At 39.4% G+C, this 15682-nt stretch overlaps 1 protein-coding gene across 1 annotated transcript; it reads right to left on the reverse strand.

Annotated features, from left to right (window-relative positions):
- Positions 1-122: 122 nt before the first annotated feature.
- On the reverse strand, positions 123-14843 carry LOC109040290 (gustatory receptor 5a for trehalose). The gene is made up of 10 exons (XM_072298235.1): positions 14364-14843; positions 10536-10938; positions 9955-10228; positions 9007-9125; positions 8409-8594; positions 6490-6764; positions 5389-5543; positions 2791-2953; positions 1802-1891; positions 123-764 (listed from the first exon to the last, which is right to left on the reverse strand). Exons 1-10 carry the CDS (start codon positions 14430-14432, stop codon positions 660-662), a joined length of 1839 nt encoding a protein of 612 aa, XP_072154336.1. The 5' UTR covers positions 14433-14843; the 3' UTR covers positions 123-659.
- Between the last annotated feature and the right edge of the window lie 839 nt (positions 14844-15682).

The following is a 15682-nucleotide window of genomic DNA, read 5'->3' on the forward strand; positions in this document are numbered from 1 at the left end:
AATAATTTTTAAAACCTTAGGAATCTTCACAAGAAATGAAACTGGTGCGGAAAGCTTTCAATGCCCATTTACATATCATTGCCACGCACTGAAAGCAGTGCTGGTAGAATGCTTCCTATCTAAAAATTGTGAATAGATGTCTGAAATTTTAACTTATACTAATAATAATTTTTGATCACAGATCATCATGGATTGAACAAAAAATGTGTTGCAAGGAAGAGTAAGGGCCTTTTTTTCTGGGCTAAAAAAAATAGCCACATGCATATGTTTGCAGCACAGACACTGAGATTGTTACTCAGAATAAGCTTCAGCTTTTTGAAATTACCATATTTTATACCATTTTCATCTAACTCTTTAAAAAAAATTCATTTATTTTTTAATTCATGATTTTATAAATATTTGTCATCACCTAGCATCGTTATGAACCAAACTTTGAACCTTAAAATTGATAAACATGGAAGATAACTTTTTTTGATACTCAACTTTTCCTTTTCGCTTCATCAAATTCATCAAAAAAGTACTTATCTAAAGAAAATACAATGATATTTCAACAATGTGAGACTGATTACATACACCCGGCAAAGAGTAGAGCTCTTGTTTATCTCTGTCTCCCATGTTCCAAGCAGAGCTGAGCCAACTAAAAATGTACATTTTGGAATTCAAGGGCAGATTATAGATGAGTTTTTAGCCGCCGCAGCATCTTCACTGCTCACTGCATTGAACTGAACCAAGACTATCTCATACGTCACTATTGTTCCAGCCACCTATGTTTAGAAAGACAAGCCAATTATACATCCATATCAACACACAATTTAAGACATCACTTCAAGTAGCACAGTGCAATTTAAATACTTAAATGCTTTGGGATTTTAATGCCTTGAAATTGCCATTTTTACCCTGAAATTGCAATAGTTTTATAAATAAATTATAAGTCCTTATAATTATAGTTTACTATTCTGTAAGTAAATGCCAATTTTAAATGATCAGTAAAATGAGTTCCATTTTTTAGAAAATTAGGATATTTGCAATGAAGAGAAATATAGAAACTTAGTTCAATTTTATTGCAATAAATAATTCAACAAGAGGAGCCCCTTCAATTTGTAGATTCACACAACATTCCAATATAATAGCGATCATTATAATGAAACAGTAATGCAGTAAGAAGTCATCTGACTTTTTTAATGGGTGGTTTTCCAGGCAGACAAATGCCAAAGCACCTTCAATTCTGTATCAATTAGAAAGTAAAGACAAAAATTGGTTAAAATCAAATTCCCTTGAGGAAATATGAACACAATTTTAAGTAAAATACTTGTGATAAACCTTTTCCGAAATTTGCTTTCTTCTCATTAAAAATGCCAATGTTCATTCTCTGATATGAGTCGTCATTTTCTGCTGGGCGATTCCTCGCCTCTCTTCTGTTCTAAATTGGAAACAATAAAAAAAATTACTGGTACAATGTTTCCTTTTTGTGATTGACCTGCCATAAATCATAAAAAACTATGCAGTAATCTGAGGACTTGCAACAAAACAATATGGGCCAGAGTATACAGGGCCTTCTATACTCACTGATACGGGCAATCTATAAAAAACTCCATGAGCTACGCTCTTTTCTTAATAATTTTGTTTAATCAGCAATGTCAGACATAATTATGCATATCCCTCTCCTTTATGCATATTATTAGATTACCTACTATAAGTAAACGTCCTTACATTACTGATACAACCTGCTTTGGCATATGTACCTATGACCACTAACCTTCGATTCTTGAATTGGGGGATCAGTCCCTCACTAATTGCTTACCGTAAGCATGAATGTCCTTGTGACAGCAAAAAACTTGCAACCAGTCAAGGCCAGATCATCATTGGTGACTTGGATAAGGAATCTTGAAACCTGAAAGAATGTGCAAATTTCCAGTCAAAAATATTTTAAAATTTGTTTTTGCATAATCACTTACCAAAATGTTTACACATTTATTTGTCTATCTGTACTATCAATGAGCTTTCATCTCGCCAGTACTTGAAGGTTATGTTTATACTTTCTACCTACTTAACTGTAAAAGTGCTATAGGTACCTAATTAAAGTTCATTCTGATTGACTTCATGATACCCAGTCTTTATAAAATTTTGCTCCATCAAGGAAGGCACCTTTTATATTCATGCAGTTTCAGAATGTACTCAGGTACATAGGTCCAAACAAAAAAAAAACAAAAAAAAAATGAGGCCAGGTTAAGTTCTGAAATTCAATAGTGAGTCGGTCATGAATTTTTTTATGCCCTAATTGCATTGCATTGTTTCTTTTCTCACGTTTCCGCAATTACTGCAAGATAAGTTGCCATCTAGATCATTGCCATGCTAGTGGTTCCTTGCAAAATGCACTCAAGTAACATACAGTGCAACGAAAAAATTTAAATGAAATTGCATTTGAATTAAATAAAATTAAAAAAGTTTGTATAGTGAAGCGCAATATCTTACATCATCTGGTCAATAAATGACAATTTTAAACGAACAATAGAATAGAGTCCTCGTGAATCAGGAGGATTGGCAATTTGCAATGCAGCAAAAGATCGCAACTTGTTTCAATTTTAATCGCAATGAAGTTCAATCAGGGGAGCCTCTTCTAATAGTAGATAGGCAACATGCACGACGTTCCGAAGCAATATCAATTATTTCACCATGTAATACCTACTATTATCGCAATTAGCTACTTACTTACAATCAGTTAATTTAAGTATAAGTGTAAAAACTTATTATTACAATTTAAATTATTGATTTGTTTATAATTTTGCTCACCTCAACGCAATAACTTTCAGTTGGAACTGAAAAAAGTACAGACTTGGGCTCCTTGCTTTGATCATGGACGGATGCAGCAAAGAGTGATACTGCAATAGTTCGAACGAGTAGGTATGAGAATGAGTAAACAAAGTATGTTGCTTGCCATGTGCTTTGCATCGGGCTGTGAACAAAGAAGAACTTCATTTAGGCCGGCTCTATGTTATTTATTCAGTAGTTAGAACTCTCCATGAGAGCTTACGTTTCTCGCCTCTAAGGCTTGTGGGGGCTATATACGAACAGATTGGTGGAGTCGAAACCAACCTCATCACAATTTAGAACCACCACATGCATAGTTCATAAAATAAGCTTGACCATTAACCAGTGGGTTTCCTTTTTAGACAATTTTCGTCCAAACCACGACTTCATGGCTCAGTTTTGATGTCATCTACTGAATTGTCACGTTTTCTAACTTGGCAACGCTGTAATGCGCGGGGAAATGTTTTTGAACTTGCCGTTTGACGGAGAAAGGCGTGTCTTCTGATAGGGAAGAACACTATCCAACTCCGGGCAAAATCCTACAGGACGGCAAAATCGCCGTTTTTGAATAACCCCAAGTGCAATACATTAATTTTTTTGGGAGCACTGGAGCAGCCATTGCTACTGTGGCTATAGCCAATGAGGTACATGGACGTATGAGTCACTGTGATTGGCTACTGAGACGGTAGTTAATTCCTATTCGGTGAGGACTGAGGGTCACGTGTTTTGCGCTCATCGCTCAATGGCTGCACCCGACTGAGAGCCAATTGGTGAATTGGCGGCCAATTGACGAATGGCAAATTCGCAGTGTGAGAACGTATGACCGATATAAGTTCGGAAATCAAGCGCCTTGATTGGCACATCACATATTATGCATTTATCCAATGACAGAGACTGCCCCCCGACAATATGATTATTGCTCACTGCGCCCTGTAATTTACCAGCGCTGATGGTTTGTATTGTGAAGCTCGGCTTTTAGCGACATCTTCTCACCTGCCGCCAAGAAGAGTAAACAATGCATGAGGCATAAAAAAATATTTCAGAAGTCGAATACAATCAACTATATGCTAAACCTCAACTATGAAAGAACAGAAAATATGAAATTATGCACCTGCGTTTAATATCTGACGGTCAACACTATCTGGTGGCGCAACAGTGAACCACAGGTCGCGCCGAGCTTCCTTCCCCTCCCGCACGACTCATGGAATGCCGATTGCGCGGCACCTGTCGCCACTCTGTCTGGCGCTATCTCGATTCCTTTGTGCCGCGCCGCGGCCGCGATCGCTGGAATTTGCGGAAGCGCCGTTTCCGAGAACCGATGTCTGTTACACTCCTGACCCAGTGACCACCCACGCCGATGTGGAGGAACCGGTGCATACCCTTCCCGTGGTGCAATTCTGACGTCTGTTACATGGTTCCTCACTGATTTTCAACGAGGAATCCGAATCTGAGCTCAGATTTTGGCTGTCATGCGTTATAATATTTCTTAGATAAGTAGTACGCATTGAGGTGGGTTGTGACGTGGTCCGGTCTCGTGCGAAAACGTCCGTTGTGCATTGCAGCTAATCAGAATTGCAAATCGACGGTGAAACTACCAAACCTCGTATCTCGGTTTGCGACGTCGCAGACTTCCTGTCATACTTTATTTTTTAAATGAAAAACTACTCAAAGTCCAGTCTTGAAAATTTCTGTGATTTTTCCTCTTCGTGCGGAGAAAATTCTGTAAAAATGTCAAGGAATGATATTGATTTGGTCTACTTCAAAAAAATAAAATGCGAGCGTAGATTTTTAAACACCGCAAACGAGATACGTGGTTTGGTAGTTTCACCGTCGAAATATTGTTTTACTGAAATCGGAAAATGCGTTTTTCCGAGCGTAACGTTGCAAGTCTCCGCTCGGTTTTGTTTTTTTTATACGTAGGTTAACCAACAGCTTTCCTTGAATGGTTCTTGGAATTTTCTCCGCCTACACCAAGTATCAGTAGAAAATCTCAAAGAAGTATTTTGATTAAATAATTGCGTATTGCCCGCCACACCCCATCTCGGGCCCTGATGTCAGTTTTAAGGTCCAGGCCCCATGACTGCCAACCACCCCCCCCCCCCCCCCCATTACTACCAGAAAAATAATTTGTGATATCATGAAAATGAATATCTATCTTAAATATCTTGAAAATAGATAGAAATATTCAAAGGAATAAGAAGCACTTTACAGTGCCGAAGCGTGTTCACGACAGGTGAAACAATTGGACTACATTTTGCAATTTGGAACTATAAATTCTAGCCCGCTTTAAAAACGACGTATGTGCCATTAGTTTCCCCATGCACATAAGTGTTATTCAGATGAGTTAGAATGTATAGTTCTAAATTGCAAAATGCAGTCCAATTACACTAATCATGATTGGGGGGGGGGGGGGGGGGTGTCGTTAGGTGTCTTTAACCAATGAAGGTCATAGTTAAATTCAAATAGGAAGTTCCGAACCAACCGGTCTTTTATATTACTCTATACTTGTAAAAAAAAGGGCTTCGTGTGCCTTTTATTGAGCTCATTCTTTTGTGGTCGTTGATATGAACATAAACTTACCGCAAACTGTTCAAGAGCTGTAAGCAAATGAAATAAAGGTTATTCGCAAACGATAGGAGAACTATTGGAGATAAAAGATTGTCCAGCAGCTTCGTCAAACACGACAAGGTGTTGTACGTCTCTCGGATGTGCCTCCAGAAACTTGTCGGCAGCACCTATACAGAATAAAAATGAAAGAATAATCAGCACCGGACTTATGACTTTCTTTTACCTGCATGTTGCGAGATCGATTTAGGCGCTCCGTAAGGGGAGTTTTGAGGGATACCATTCATCCTTAAGGAAGAACCCGCGGAAGGACCCACAAAAAACTTTAACAATTGATAGTCTCTCGTATTGCATTTTTAAGTACTAAGTATTTTGGTCTTTCCGTGCCTCGTTTACTGATGAAATGGAAAATGGAAAAAAAAAATTTTAAATTCCCTCGTTTTCTTCGGTCATTAGTGATTCTTTTTTTACATTTCATTTTTTTAATTTTCTTTTTACACCAGTTGGGCATAATTTGTTGATCATTAAGTTCCCACAAAATTACGAGAAATGTAAGGTTCAAAACTATTTTACGTTCATTTCTTCAAAACATTCATTTTCGGATGTACGGTAGAATCTTAGTTATCTGCGGTCGGATTATCAGCGATCGCACGGAATACTGACATTTTTTTTTCTTACCTATATGAAAAAAGGAGTTAAACTCTTCGACTCAATGGACGTATATTTATGCTGCTACAAGGAACTATGTCGCGCGTAAAATCTACGCACAAAGTTCCTTTAGGTTAATACGTCCCGATGGACAGCCTATCATACCTTCATGAATTGATTATATACTGAAAAACGTAAAATTCATAATTGTCTTGATCAATTTTACTGTACGTATTCACTACCGTACTACTTGCGAAAAAACTAATTGGAAGGTACTTTTTCGGTCCGTGGCTCATAAGTTCGAATTATCCGCGGTGCCTCCACACTCAACTATCGCGGATAACCGGGGTCATACCATACTTTACTGCTCATGGCAAGATGGAAGCATTGCTTAGTGAAAGTCACACCGGGCAGTTGGAAAATGCTTACGCTGAATCGTTCAATATTTTAAAATATACAAGCGTATACCTTGCATTTGACAGAGTTGAGCCGCTCGTTGACCTGCTTGTAGCGCTCAGCCATGGCGAAAGACATAAGAATGATGAAGACATCCATGAAGTTCCAGGCGCATGTAAGAATGAGATTCATGACGAGGACAGGTAGTGCTATGCAGATGTTGAATGGCACGAATGTAAATACCTGCCGGAATTTAGTAACGAAGTACGCTCGGACGATGTCCCAACCACCAGAGGAGCATGGAAGTGCCTCGAAGACTGCCGTTACTATCGAAGCCACGTGCTCAACTTATGAGGGGGAGGAAGAGAGAAAACAAACCAATAGATTTCAATTTGACATATTTCTACTAATCAGAACTATGAGTAGGTGCGGGAATTGGGAAATGGGGTGTGCTCGTTCTTTCTCGGGCGGTAAGAATGCATAGGAATTATTAAGCGCCAGTGACGTCAGTGGCGACGAAGCCGCCCCCGCGGCTTATTGGTCACACTGGAAAAAAAAAACACATTGGATCTAGAGTCCAGACTCTCAAAAACATCGACAAGAAAAAATACTCTTCAATCAGATTTAAGCTTAAATCAAGAACCAAGCCTCTTAATTTGAGCGGATTTCCTTTTGATTTAAGCTTAAATCTGATTGAATCAAGAGTCCTTTTCCATGTCAATGTTTTCAAGAGTCTGGACTCTAGATCCAATGTGTTTTTTTTTGTTTTTTTCCAGTTCAGCATTAACTCGTGAGTCCTTTCCACAACGTTTTTGTTCGATGCCCACGGCTCATGAGTCCCGCATACAGTTGAGTGTTGACACATATTTCCGTTCCGTGAATTTAAAATCCCGCTTTTTCATCTCACCAAAAGAAATCACGGACACTTTTACATTGTTTTCATCTAGCTCACCTCACCATGAGCACACCCCATCTCTCCCACCTGCACAGCCCTCTGTTTGGTAGAAACACGTCCAATTTTTATACCTACTCGTTAAAATTGTTCATTATTTTCATTTTAATATCTAAAGTCGTTTTTTTAACATTTCATGCAAATTTGTATGTTGTATCTTTTAGAGAATGAAAACAGATCGGACACTCTACAACATAGCTTTTACGATGTTTTGTCCTCGATTTTGATAAATATATCTTGAGCGGAATGGTTATTGTGTGACAGCTCCGCGTGTGCGATCACGCCTGCGCACAGATGAGGCTGAGAAACTGCTCGGAGTAAAAAACTCCTTCAATAAAGCAAGTAGGCAAAATGGCTACTCTGGCGTTAATTAAGTTGTATCCTCGCTCCTAGCGCATCAACGTCGACAACCCATTCCACCGCTGAATCTCTCATCCTAGGGAGCTTATGAATTCTAAGCCGTCGGTTCTCGATTAATCTTTTACTAGGCTGAGTGATGTCTCCATTTAAATTTTAAAATGCAGCACCTTTACAACAATTATGCATTACATGAAAATTTCGTAGGAAAATCTCAAATATGATTGAATTATTTCATACTTTTTCTATAAGATTTTGCCTGCTAATAAGTCTCACAATGTCTCCTTGTTTTAAAATATTCTAAAAAAAAATCACCTCGTAACCACTAACATAATGACGTTGCCAGTCAAAAAAAAAAATAAAATAAAACGCTATGAACAAAGAGTTGAGCTATTTGATTTTTTAATTTTTCTTTTCATCTGAAAATAGTTACTTTTTTCAGAGGACCGCATTCTCCCATGAAAATTGTTAAAATGAGTGAATATCTCGAAGCCCCTATACCGATTCAGTAATGAATCGCGTTTGAAGAGCCCACGAATATATAATACCTACGATTCATTATTTTGAGACGTTGCACAGTCTTACTGCTGTGTGCTGGCCCTCTACCAATAGATGTCATAATCAAACCACACACACGACCAGCTCTCAACCTAGGATCTAAGAGTATAGGGTGATAACTCACTGATAGCAAGGGCCATCATAACGAATAGGATGAACCTGAACTTGAGGGCCATGCGTTTTGGGTAGCCATAATGTCTCATGCCACGCTCCGCCTTCTCCCATTGGCACATGGTCTTCGGCCACAGGGTCGCCAGCTGCAGGAACAAAAGGTAGATCACCATCGAGCTCGTCACAAACACGAAGTCCACTGCAACAATTAATATTTTTATTCTTTGCGAAGTAAATATACAGATAGCTTAAGCACTAATAAAATAATAATAAAGGCACGAACATTTATCTCGGAGGAGGGAGATTTTTGTGAAACCATGATTTTGGTTTTTTCACAAGCGGAAAGTTTGAATTGACTAATTCAACTGTAAGCTTTAAACACTAATTCGTATGTAAGGTACTTCGTGCCGACAGGTTTATTTAAAACTTTTTGAACATGAGAGTAATGCTTTTGCTTGTTTTGGTGAGAAAACGTATCTTATTAAGTGATATAATTGTTTCCAAGTCTATTGGTCAAGTCTCCGTCAAAAATACTCAGAAAGCCAGCAAAATTTCGAGGACACAAATTAACGCATGAAAGTTGTTTTCAGAGGTATATTCAGACCACCAACCTGTGCTGTAATATGAGATGCCGAATTGAACAGTCTTCCAAATGCTGAGCAAAGCGATCAGCACAGAATAGCCGATTACGAGTCCCAAATAAATACATGGTAGGCTGTTCCAATTGAATCTGGATCAAACGGAACGAATTTAAGTGGTCGAGCATTGAAAATTTAACACATTCAGAGCCAATTGAATAGCTTATCTAAGCTACAAACGTCTAAAAACTTTAACTAACTACAGCTAATTGAAAACTGTTGTCTCTGTGAACTGGCATTTGTAGCATCTAAATTAATAAATACTGATGGTTTCTCAGTATTTTAATACAATTTTCTTTACACATTGGTCGATTGAGAAGTAAAATTAGATCGAGGAAAGTTTTCCATCTTTTGCGGAGCCATAAATTCACGTGTTAATCACATGTGACAAGGGGCCGCTCATAAAATACATAAACCTAAATTTCGAATCTTTTGACCTTCCCTTCCTTCCTCCTCTTAACACTGTGACGTACATCACTATCCATATCCATTGATAGGTAAAAACCAAATGACGTAACGCTACTCTAGACCCCGCGCCCTCCTTAAGGCGTTAATCGTAGTTTATGGACGGCGCCGAACCATGAAGAAATGCGGCCTATTTTCCTTTGCGAACATTGGCAGATCCAGCAATTTGGCAACGCCGGATTTCCTCAATTTAAACCTATGTTAAATAATCGATTCTCGTCGGGGCCTCTCCAAGAATCGATTATTTAACACAGGTTTCGATGGAGGAAATCCGGCGTTGCCAAATTGCTGGATCCGCCCCTGTTTGCGAAGAACTTTCATTATGCTTCCATCTCGAAGACTAATTCCATTTCAGTCTTTTTTTTTCTTCTTTCTTTTTTTTTAAAAATAAAATGTCCTCGATACACCTGAATAATTTCTTAGAGGCATTCAAATTGATGAATTCAGGGAACTCACGCTAGGTAAGATGCGTTGGGCGCACTGATACCCTCGACAGGGAGGAGAGCGAAACAGCGGGCGAGGATGAGGACCGGTTTGAGGGCGCGATGAAGGCTATCCGGATGACTTGGGAAGTTCTCCAGAGTCAGGTGTTTCGAGCTGGGGCCCATCCCTGGGGCCAGCGAATAAGCGTCGCCTTTTGTGTGCCGTTGGTAGAAAACCCCCCTGCTCGCGTTCGGATCCACCGGACTTCCCGGGTCTGGTATCCATGCTGTCTCCGGCGGCTCCTCCTCTTCAAAAGCGAACATGAAAAAGATAAAGAAATGATCAAATACGAGGAGGCTCATTTTTAATTTTTTTTTTCATCCCAACCTTTACACTCTCTCGAGGCGCTTTAAAGAACTTCGTTGGTCATTTCTCGAAAGCCTCGCCCTAATTTTTCTTTTCTACGTGAGGATTAATTCGTGAAAATTTCAAGCAATATTGTTGCTACGTTATCTTTTGATATCATAAAATGGGAGTAGAGGTCTTGAAATATGTCAAAAAAGAAATGGATTTTTGGAGTTTCTCTGTCGATGTACACGTTAAAGCATACTTACTCATCAACTCATCAGTGGCAATCTTGAACTTCTCCTTGACGTTGTCTGTATTCCGGATAGCAAGAGCTGCAGCAAGTTTCTCACGATCAGTTTCCTCTGGCCGTTCGCCGAACTGGCTGAGTGAGAATACGTTCATGTCCTTCCGCACATGACTCTCCAAGTCATTCGTGTTCCTGCGCCAACCACCCGGCGATTCGAAATTCCCGCTCTCAGTTTTGAAATTCCCGCCGTTTGCTCGCAACCGCGCGTTCGCCAAATTGTTATTTTTGAAGTTGGATTTGCTGTTACTGTAGTTGTAGGCATTCTGGTTATTATTTTGATTATTCAAGTTATTCATCCTTTCGTCCTCGGTATTAAACCGGTTGGATTTTTTCTGAGCGTTTTCCTTTCGACATGTTTCCCGCTAGCAATGAAAATGGCGAATTAGTGGAAGAGGCAAAATGTAATAGTTATGTAACATGGTAAACGTAACGTCGCAAGCCGAGATACATGGGTAGGGAGTTTCACCGTCAATTGATAGTTTTATCTATTTCAAAACGAACACAAAAAGACAGAATTTTCAATGTGAGTTTTCCTTCATTAGTGAAACATTTGAGTGATATATTTCGTGGGAAATAAGTCCTGCGATCACGAATGAGAGACATGAAATAGCTGCGACTTCCCCAGATTTTTTTTAACAGAAAAATTTAGGCAGTACTGAAACTTGAAATTTTGTAAGTGTATTTTTAACGAGAAGTATTCAAGTATTTGTGAGTGTATTCCTCAAAGTTTGAATAAAGGCGCGTCAAATAATAGTTCGGTTCTCTGTTAAAAAAATAAAACATGGGAAAATATTCTGCAGTTAGGCTGATATAGGGTACATCCGACCAAATGATAGCATTTCGAAGGTGTAAGACCGCAATCACGTATCTCGCTTTGCGACGAGACAGACTTCCTATCTACTTTTTTTTTCAAAGGAATACTACTCAACAGCAATTCTTATAACTGCCAGATTTTTCTCCTCTGTCCGAAGATAATTCTGCGATAACTTCAAGGAATAATGTCACTTTGGTCTTTTTTAAAAAATAAAATAGGACTGGAGGATACTCCACTCAATAATCGATAGGCATACGTCTGGAGATTTAAACGCAGCAATAGAAAAGCAAGACAGCATCGATATTTCCATCCCGTGCCGTGGCGCCGAGGACCAAGTAGTTTTGATGTCCCTTACTGTTGGCACGTGAACAAGTGAAAATGAAAAAATTCTCGATAAAATATTGAACATTATCAAACTTTAACAAGAAAAACGGTAATAAGACTTGAAGAATTGGAAGCTCAACCTCAAAGTCGCGTCAACTGTTCTACCGTGCTCTTTTTTCTTATCCGGAAATGCTCTCACAGTACAGTCAATCTAGCATTTGTTCTGAGAAAATTAATGCATAGACTAGGTTCTTTGCGGAAAAGTGTTGCAGTCGGCCACCAGAACTACATATCAAAAGTTTACCGGAATCGGCTGTCCGTTAAGGCCACCATCTTGGAAAAAAGCGGGCGGGGGCGGGGGGGCCAAAATACGCCGCCGGCGACCGGTTTTTCGCTTATACCTTAAAAACAATCAATCCTAAGGGAAAATGTGATTCGACCTTATATTTCTCCACATAGAGAGGTCCTCGTTTTAACGATAATTGCTGAGATAAAGACGGACGAGCTTCGACGTCAATGACTCAATTTACTACCATCGGGATACAAAATCTCTACAATCCCTCGATACTAAGATTATTGCAGGCTCGGGTTGCACACTGGTCGGAAATGGTGTAGACCGCGACCGCGGTAGATCCGGCACCGATATTATTACGAATTTTCAACGAATAAAGCGCGCACTGTAATGAACGCGCAATGCGTGAAGTATCCCCACAGTCTTGTAGGCGCTAATACGGGCATTCTACGAAAAGTGTCCAAATTTCAATCATGAACCATATACTTGTAAATTGTGTGATAAAAATCTCACATTTTATGGAGCCTATTGGATGGGGAATAAGTGTTTTTCAGGAATTCTGACAGTCAAAATTGCGTGTAAGTCGATGTAGTAAGCTTCATTTTCAGATTTTACTGTTTAAAATGTCACGACCGTCACTGACATGATTGTCAGGTTGCAATGTTTACAGCATCATAATTTTTGTTGGTCTCATAAATTGTTTCAAGTTTTGTACTAATTTCATCAAAAATACTTGTAGTTGAATAAGAAATGCATTTGCTTTTACAAAAAACGCGATTTCTACCCGAAACATTTCGAAAATATGCTGTCACAAATTTTCGACGTCACAACCGTTACAGGTGTTTTTATTTGTCGAAACGGCCGCATAGGGGCAGTCAAAATCGCTACAAAACGTTCCATTCCGTTGAGTGAAGTGTTCACATCAGAATATGATCGGATCATAATCCACGGAAAAAACAAGACAGTGTTGAGCACTACTGGCCGTTTAGTGGGGAGTAGTTGAGGGCTGGCGTCTAAGCGCTGTACAGCTCAACACGGAAGGCAGTTCAGGTGGGCACTGAACATGAGTAGTGCTAATCAGATGCTGCGAGACGTAGTTGCGCTTAACAGTGTAAATTCACCCATCAAACGTCGGAGTCACGATAGCCTAGTGGTAACGCGTGGTCTTCACCGGCGCAACCGAGTTCGATCCCAGGCGGAGGCGCTTCATATTTTACGCTCGCTCCAAAGTCACTTTAGGGCTTGACACTACTTCTTCCTTAGTGACCAGCCTCGAGCTGTTAGTGCCCAGCACTCCCTCTGACTTGCTGGCTCCATTTGATCTAACCCTCGTTAGTGCCCAGCACTAACAATGTAGGTCCCAACCCTAAGCTCGTTTTTTCCGTGTCGTACAGCAGTGTCACTGCCGGAATTTAGAATATTCTGGAAGGATTTAAAACTCAAATTTACTCAATTGAATCTCTTTGTGTGTCACAACCGTCACGCTTCTTATTTTTTAAGCGTTTGATATTCTGAAAAATCTTTGTGCCTTACTGCCAGTCTATACTGCCAATTGCACGTGTACCGATTTTTTGGATTGGGCTTCATTGCTGTTGAGTATACCCGCCGTTTTTGTTTAAATTTATCACGACCGTGACCGTGACACCGCATAGGATATTTTTAATTGTAAAAAGAAGGGGAAAAATTACTAATAAAAAGGTAAGTGCTCGTATTAAATTTTTAAGCCTGATACTGAACTTGACTTGGAACACAAATCCTCGATCCAAAATATTCAAGTTGAAGTTTAAGTATTTTGGAGTCAAATTTGATATAGTGTCCGTAGTCATATATGCGTGTCACGCTGGCCAGCGACCAGGACCGCACTGTGTTTGGCGCAATGCGTGAAGTATTCCCGCACTCTTGTGGGCACCAATATGCTTTCCGCGCCGACCAGTGACCGGCCGACCACACTGTGTTTGGCGCAATGCGTGAAGTATTTCTGCACTCTTGTGGGCACTAATAAGCTTTTCGCGCCGGCTGTCGGCCGCGCACTATGTTTGGCGAGATTAGAAAAGATGATATAGCATTAGATTTGAAAGAAACTGTGGAAACAGAGGAGAGATAATAAGTTTGAAGAAAGGCTGCGTAAAATTGATGAAACGGTTCATGCAGAATGCAGACACAAATTTTCGAATGAAGAGTCTATCGATAAAGAGTCTAATATAGAAATTATCAGTTTTCATTGGGAAAATCGCCTAAAGCCAACATAAATATTTTAGAGAAGACACTGAAGTCAAAATGACTTAAAATATTCGGCGAAAGCATCTTAAGTTCAAATTTTGCCAAGTGTATTACAAATACGCGCAGGTTTAACTTACCGATAGACTTACTAGCCTGGGATCGAAAACGGGATTTTTCTTGCAAATTTTTCCGCAATGTAAATCCATGATTGTTGCCTTGTTTGAAGCGCCATGTGTAATTGTTCGTGCACGTTTGATTCGGACCACAAAAGCGTCACTTTCATCAAAACTGCAGAAGATTGTTCCATATTGATCATCGCAACCCGAATATTTCACACCCTAAAATATTTAATACCTTTAAAGATTCATCTCTTTCCAACTGTAACAGAGAAAATTGGTAGAAAATCAATTACTTAAACCCTGAGAATTGAAAAAAAAAAAAAATCCAGCTTCATACTTTCTCGTTTTTAGCGTAGAATTACTACAGGTAAGTAAATCATGAACTTCCTTTGAAAAGTAAGAGCAGAGATTTCCGCTGGAAAACTTTTTAGTTACCACCCGTCAGCTCCCGATATATTTTTTTCGAAGGAATTATAACAGAGTTGGGTTCAGACAATTCGAACGAGGGGGGGGGTGTCTCTCAGAAAATTTTCGAAATTTTAAATAATCTAGTATGCAGTTTAAGTCAATTTTGTCATGAATAATTACCTAATACAAACACCCTGTTTCTTCTTTCCTAGGTTCTTTCCTTCTTCTTCCTTATTCCCTTTTTCCTACACTTTTTCGGGTGAACGAGGAGAGGGAAGGGGGGGGGGGCTACGTCCCCTTTTTGAATTCACCTATGGACGCAAAAAAAAAAAAAAATAAACCCAAAAAGACAAAGCGTCGCAATGAAAAACAATTTTTCGGAGCGATGAATATAATTGAAATTCATTCGCGCGGGGCGAAAATTGTCCAAATTCCTCACTGCATAGACTTATTTGCCACTTATTCAGACTAAGAAAAACACTTATTTACACTAATCTAAGCGTTTAAACATTTGTTAGGGTGAAAATATACAATTGAAGCAACACTTCTTTTGACGTAACTCTTTGGCGGGGCTGAATGTGAAATTGTACCTTAACTTTGAAAATGCACAGCAAAATATCGCGCACTATAATTCCGTACTATGTCCATAAACTCAGAAAAGGATATACCACTTGAGCAAGAAAAACAGAAACAACACTAGAGAAACACATACAAAGCTCATAAAAAAACGCTTTGTCTATTTATGAGACCGTCAAGTTCAAAATTCATGTGCCTCTCTGTATTTCCGCGAGATTCAAACTTTCCTCTCCACTTCGAGCGGACAAAACACAGTCCGTTGTTAAAACAACTAATATCGCTGAGGGCATAAATCCTTCATAGAAAAAGAGGAGGGGCGCCGCTCAGCCTGAAACGACAACCCCACTTGAAAC

The sequence above is a fragment of the Bemisia tabaci genome, chromosome 3, assembly GCF_918797505.1.
Source record: "Bemisia tabaci chromosome 3, PGI_BMITA_v3".
NCBI classification, from domain to species: domain Eukaryota; kingdom Metazoa; phylum Arthropoda; class Insecta; order Hemiptera; family Aleyrodidae; genus Bemisia; species Bemisia tabaci.

What these genes read in the sequence shown, in the direction of transcription:
- LOC109040290 (XM_072298235.1), bottom strand. Translation starts at nt 14,432, where the DNA reads ATGGATTTACATTGCGGAAAAATTTGCAAGAAAAATCCCGTTTTCGAT. An exon ending in CCCAACGCATCTTACCTAGC is followed by an intron (nt 9,126 to 9,954) that starts GTGAGTTCCCTG and finishes CGTTTGATCCAG; the next exon opens with ATTCAATTGGAACAGCCTAC. An exon ending in TCAACTCTGTCAAATGCAAG is followed by an intron (nt 5,544 to 6,489) that starts GTATACGCTTGT and finishes TATTCTGTATAG; the next exon opens with GTGCTGCCGACAAGTTTCTG.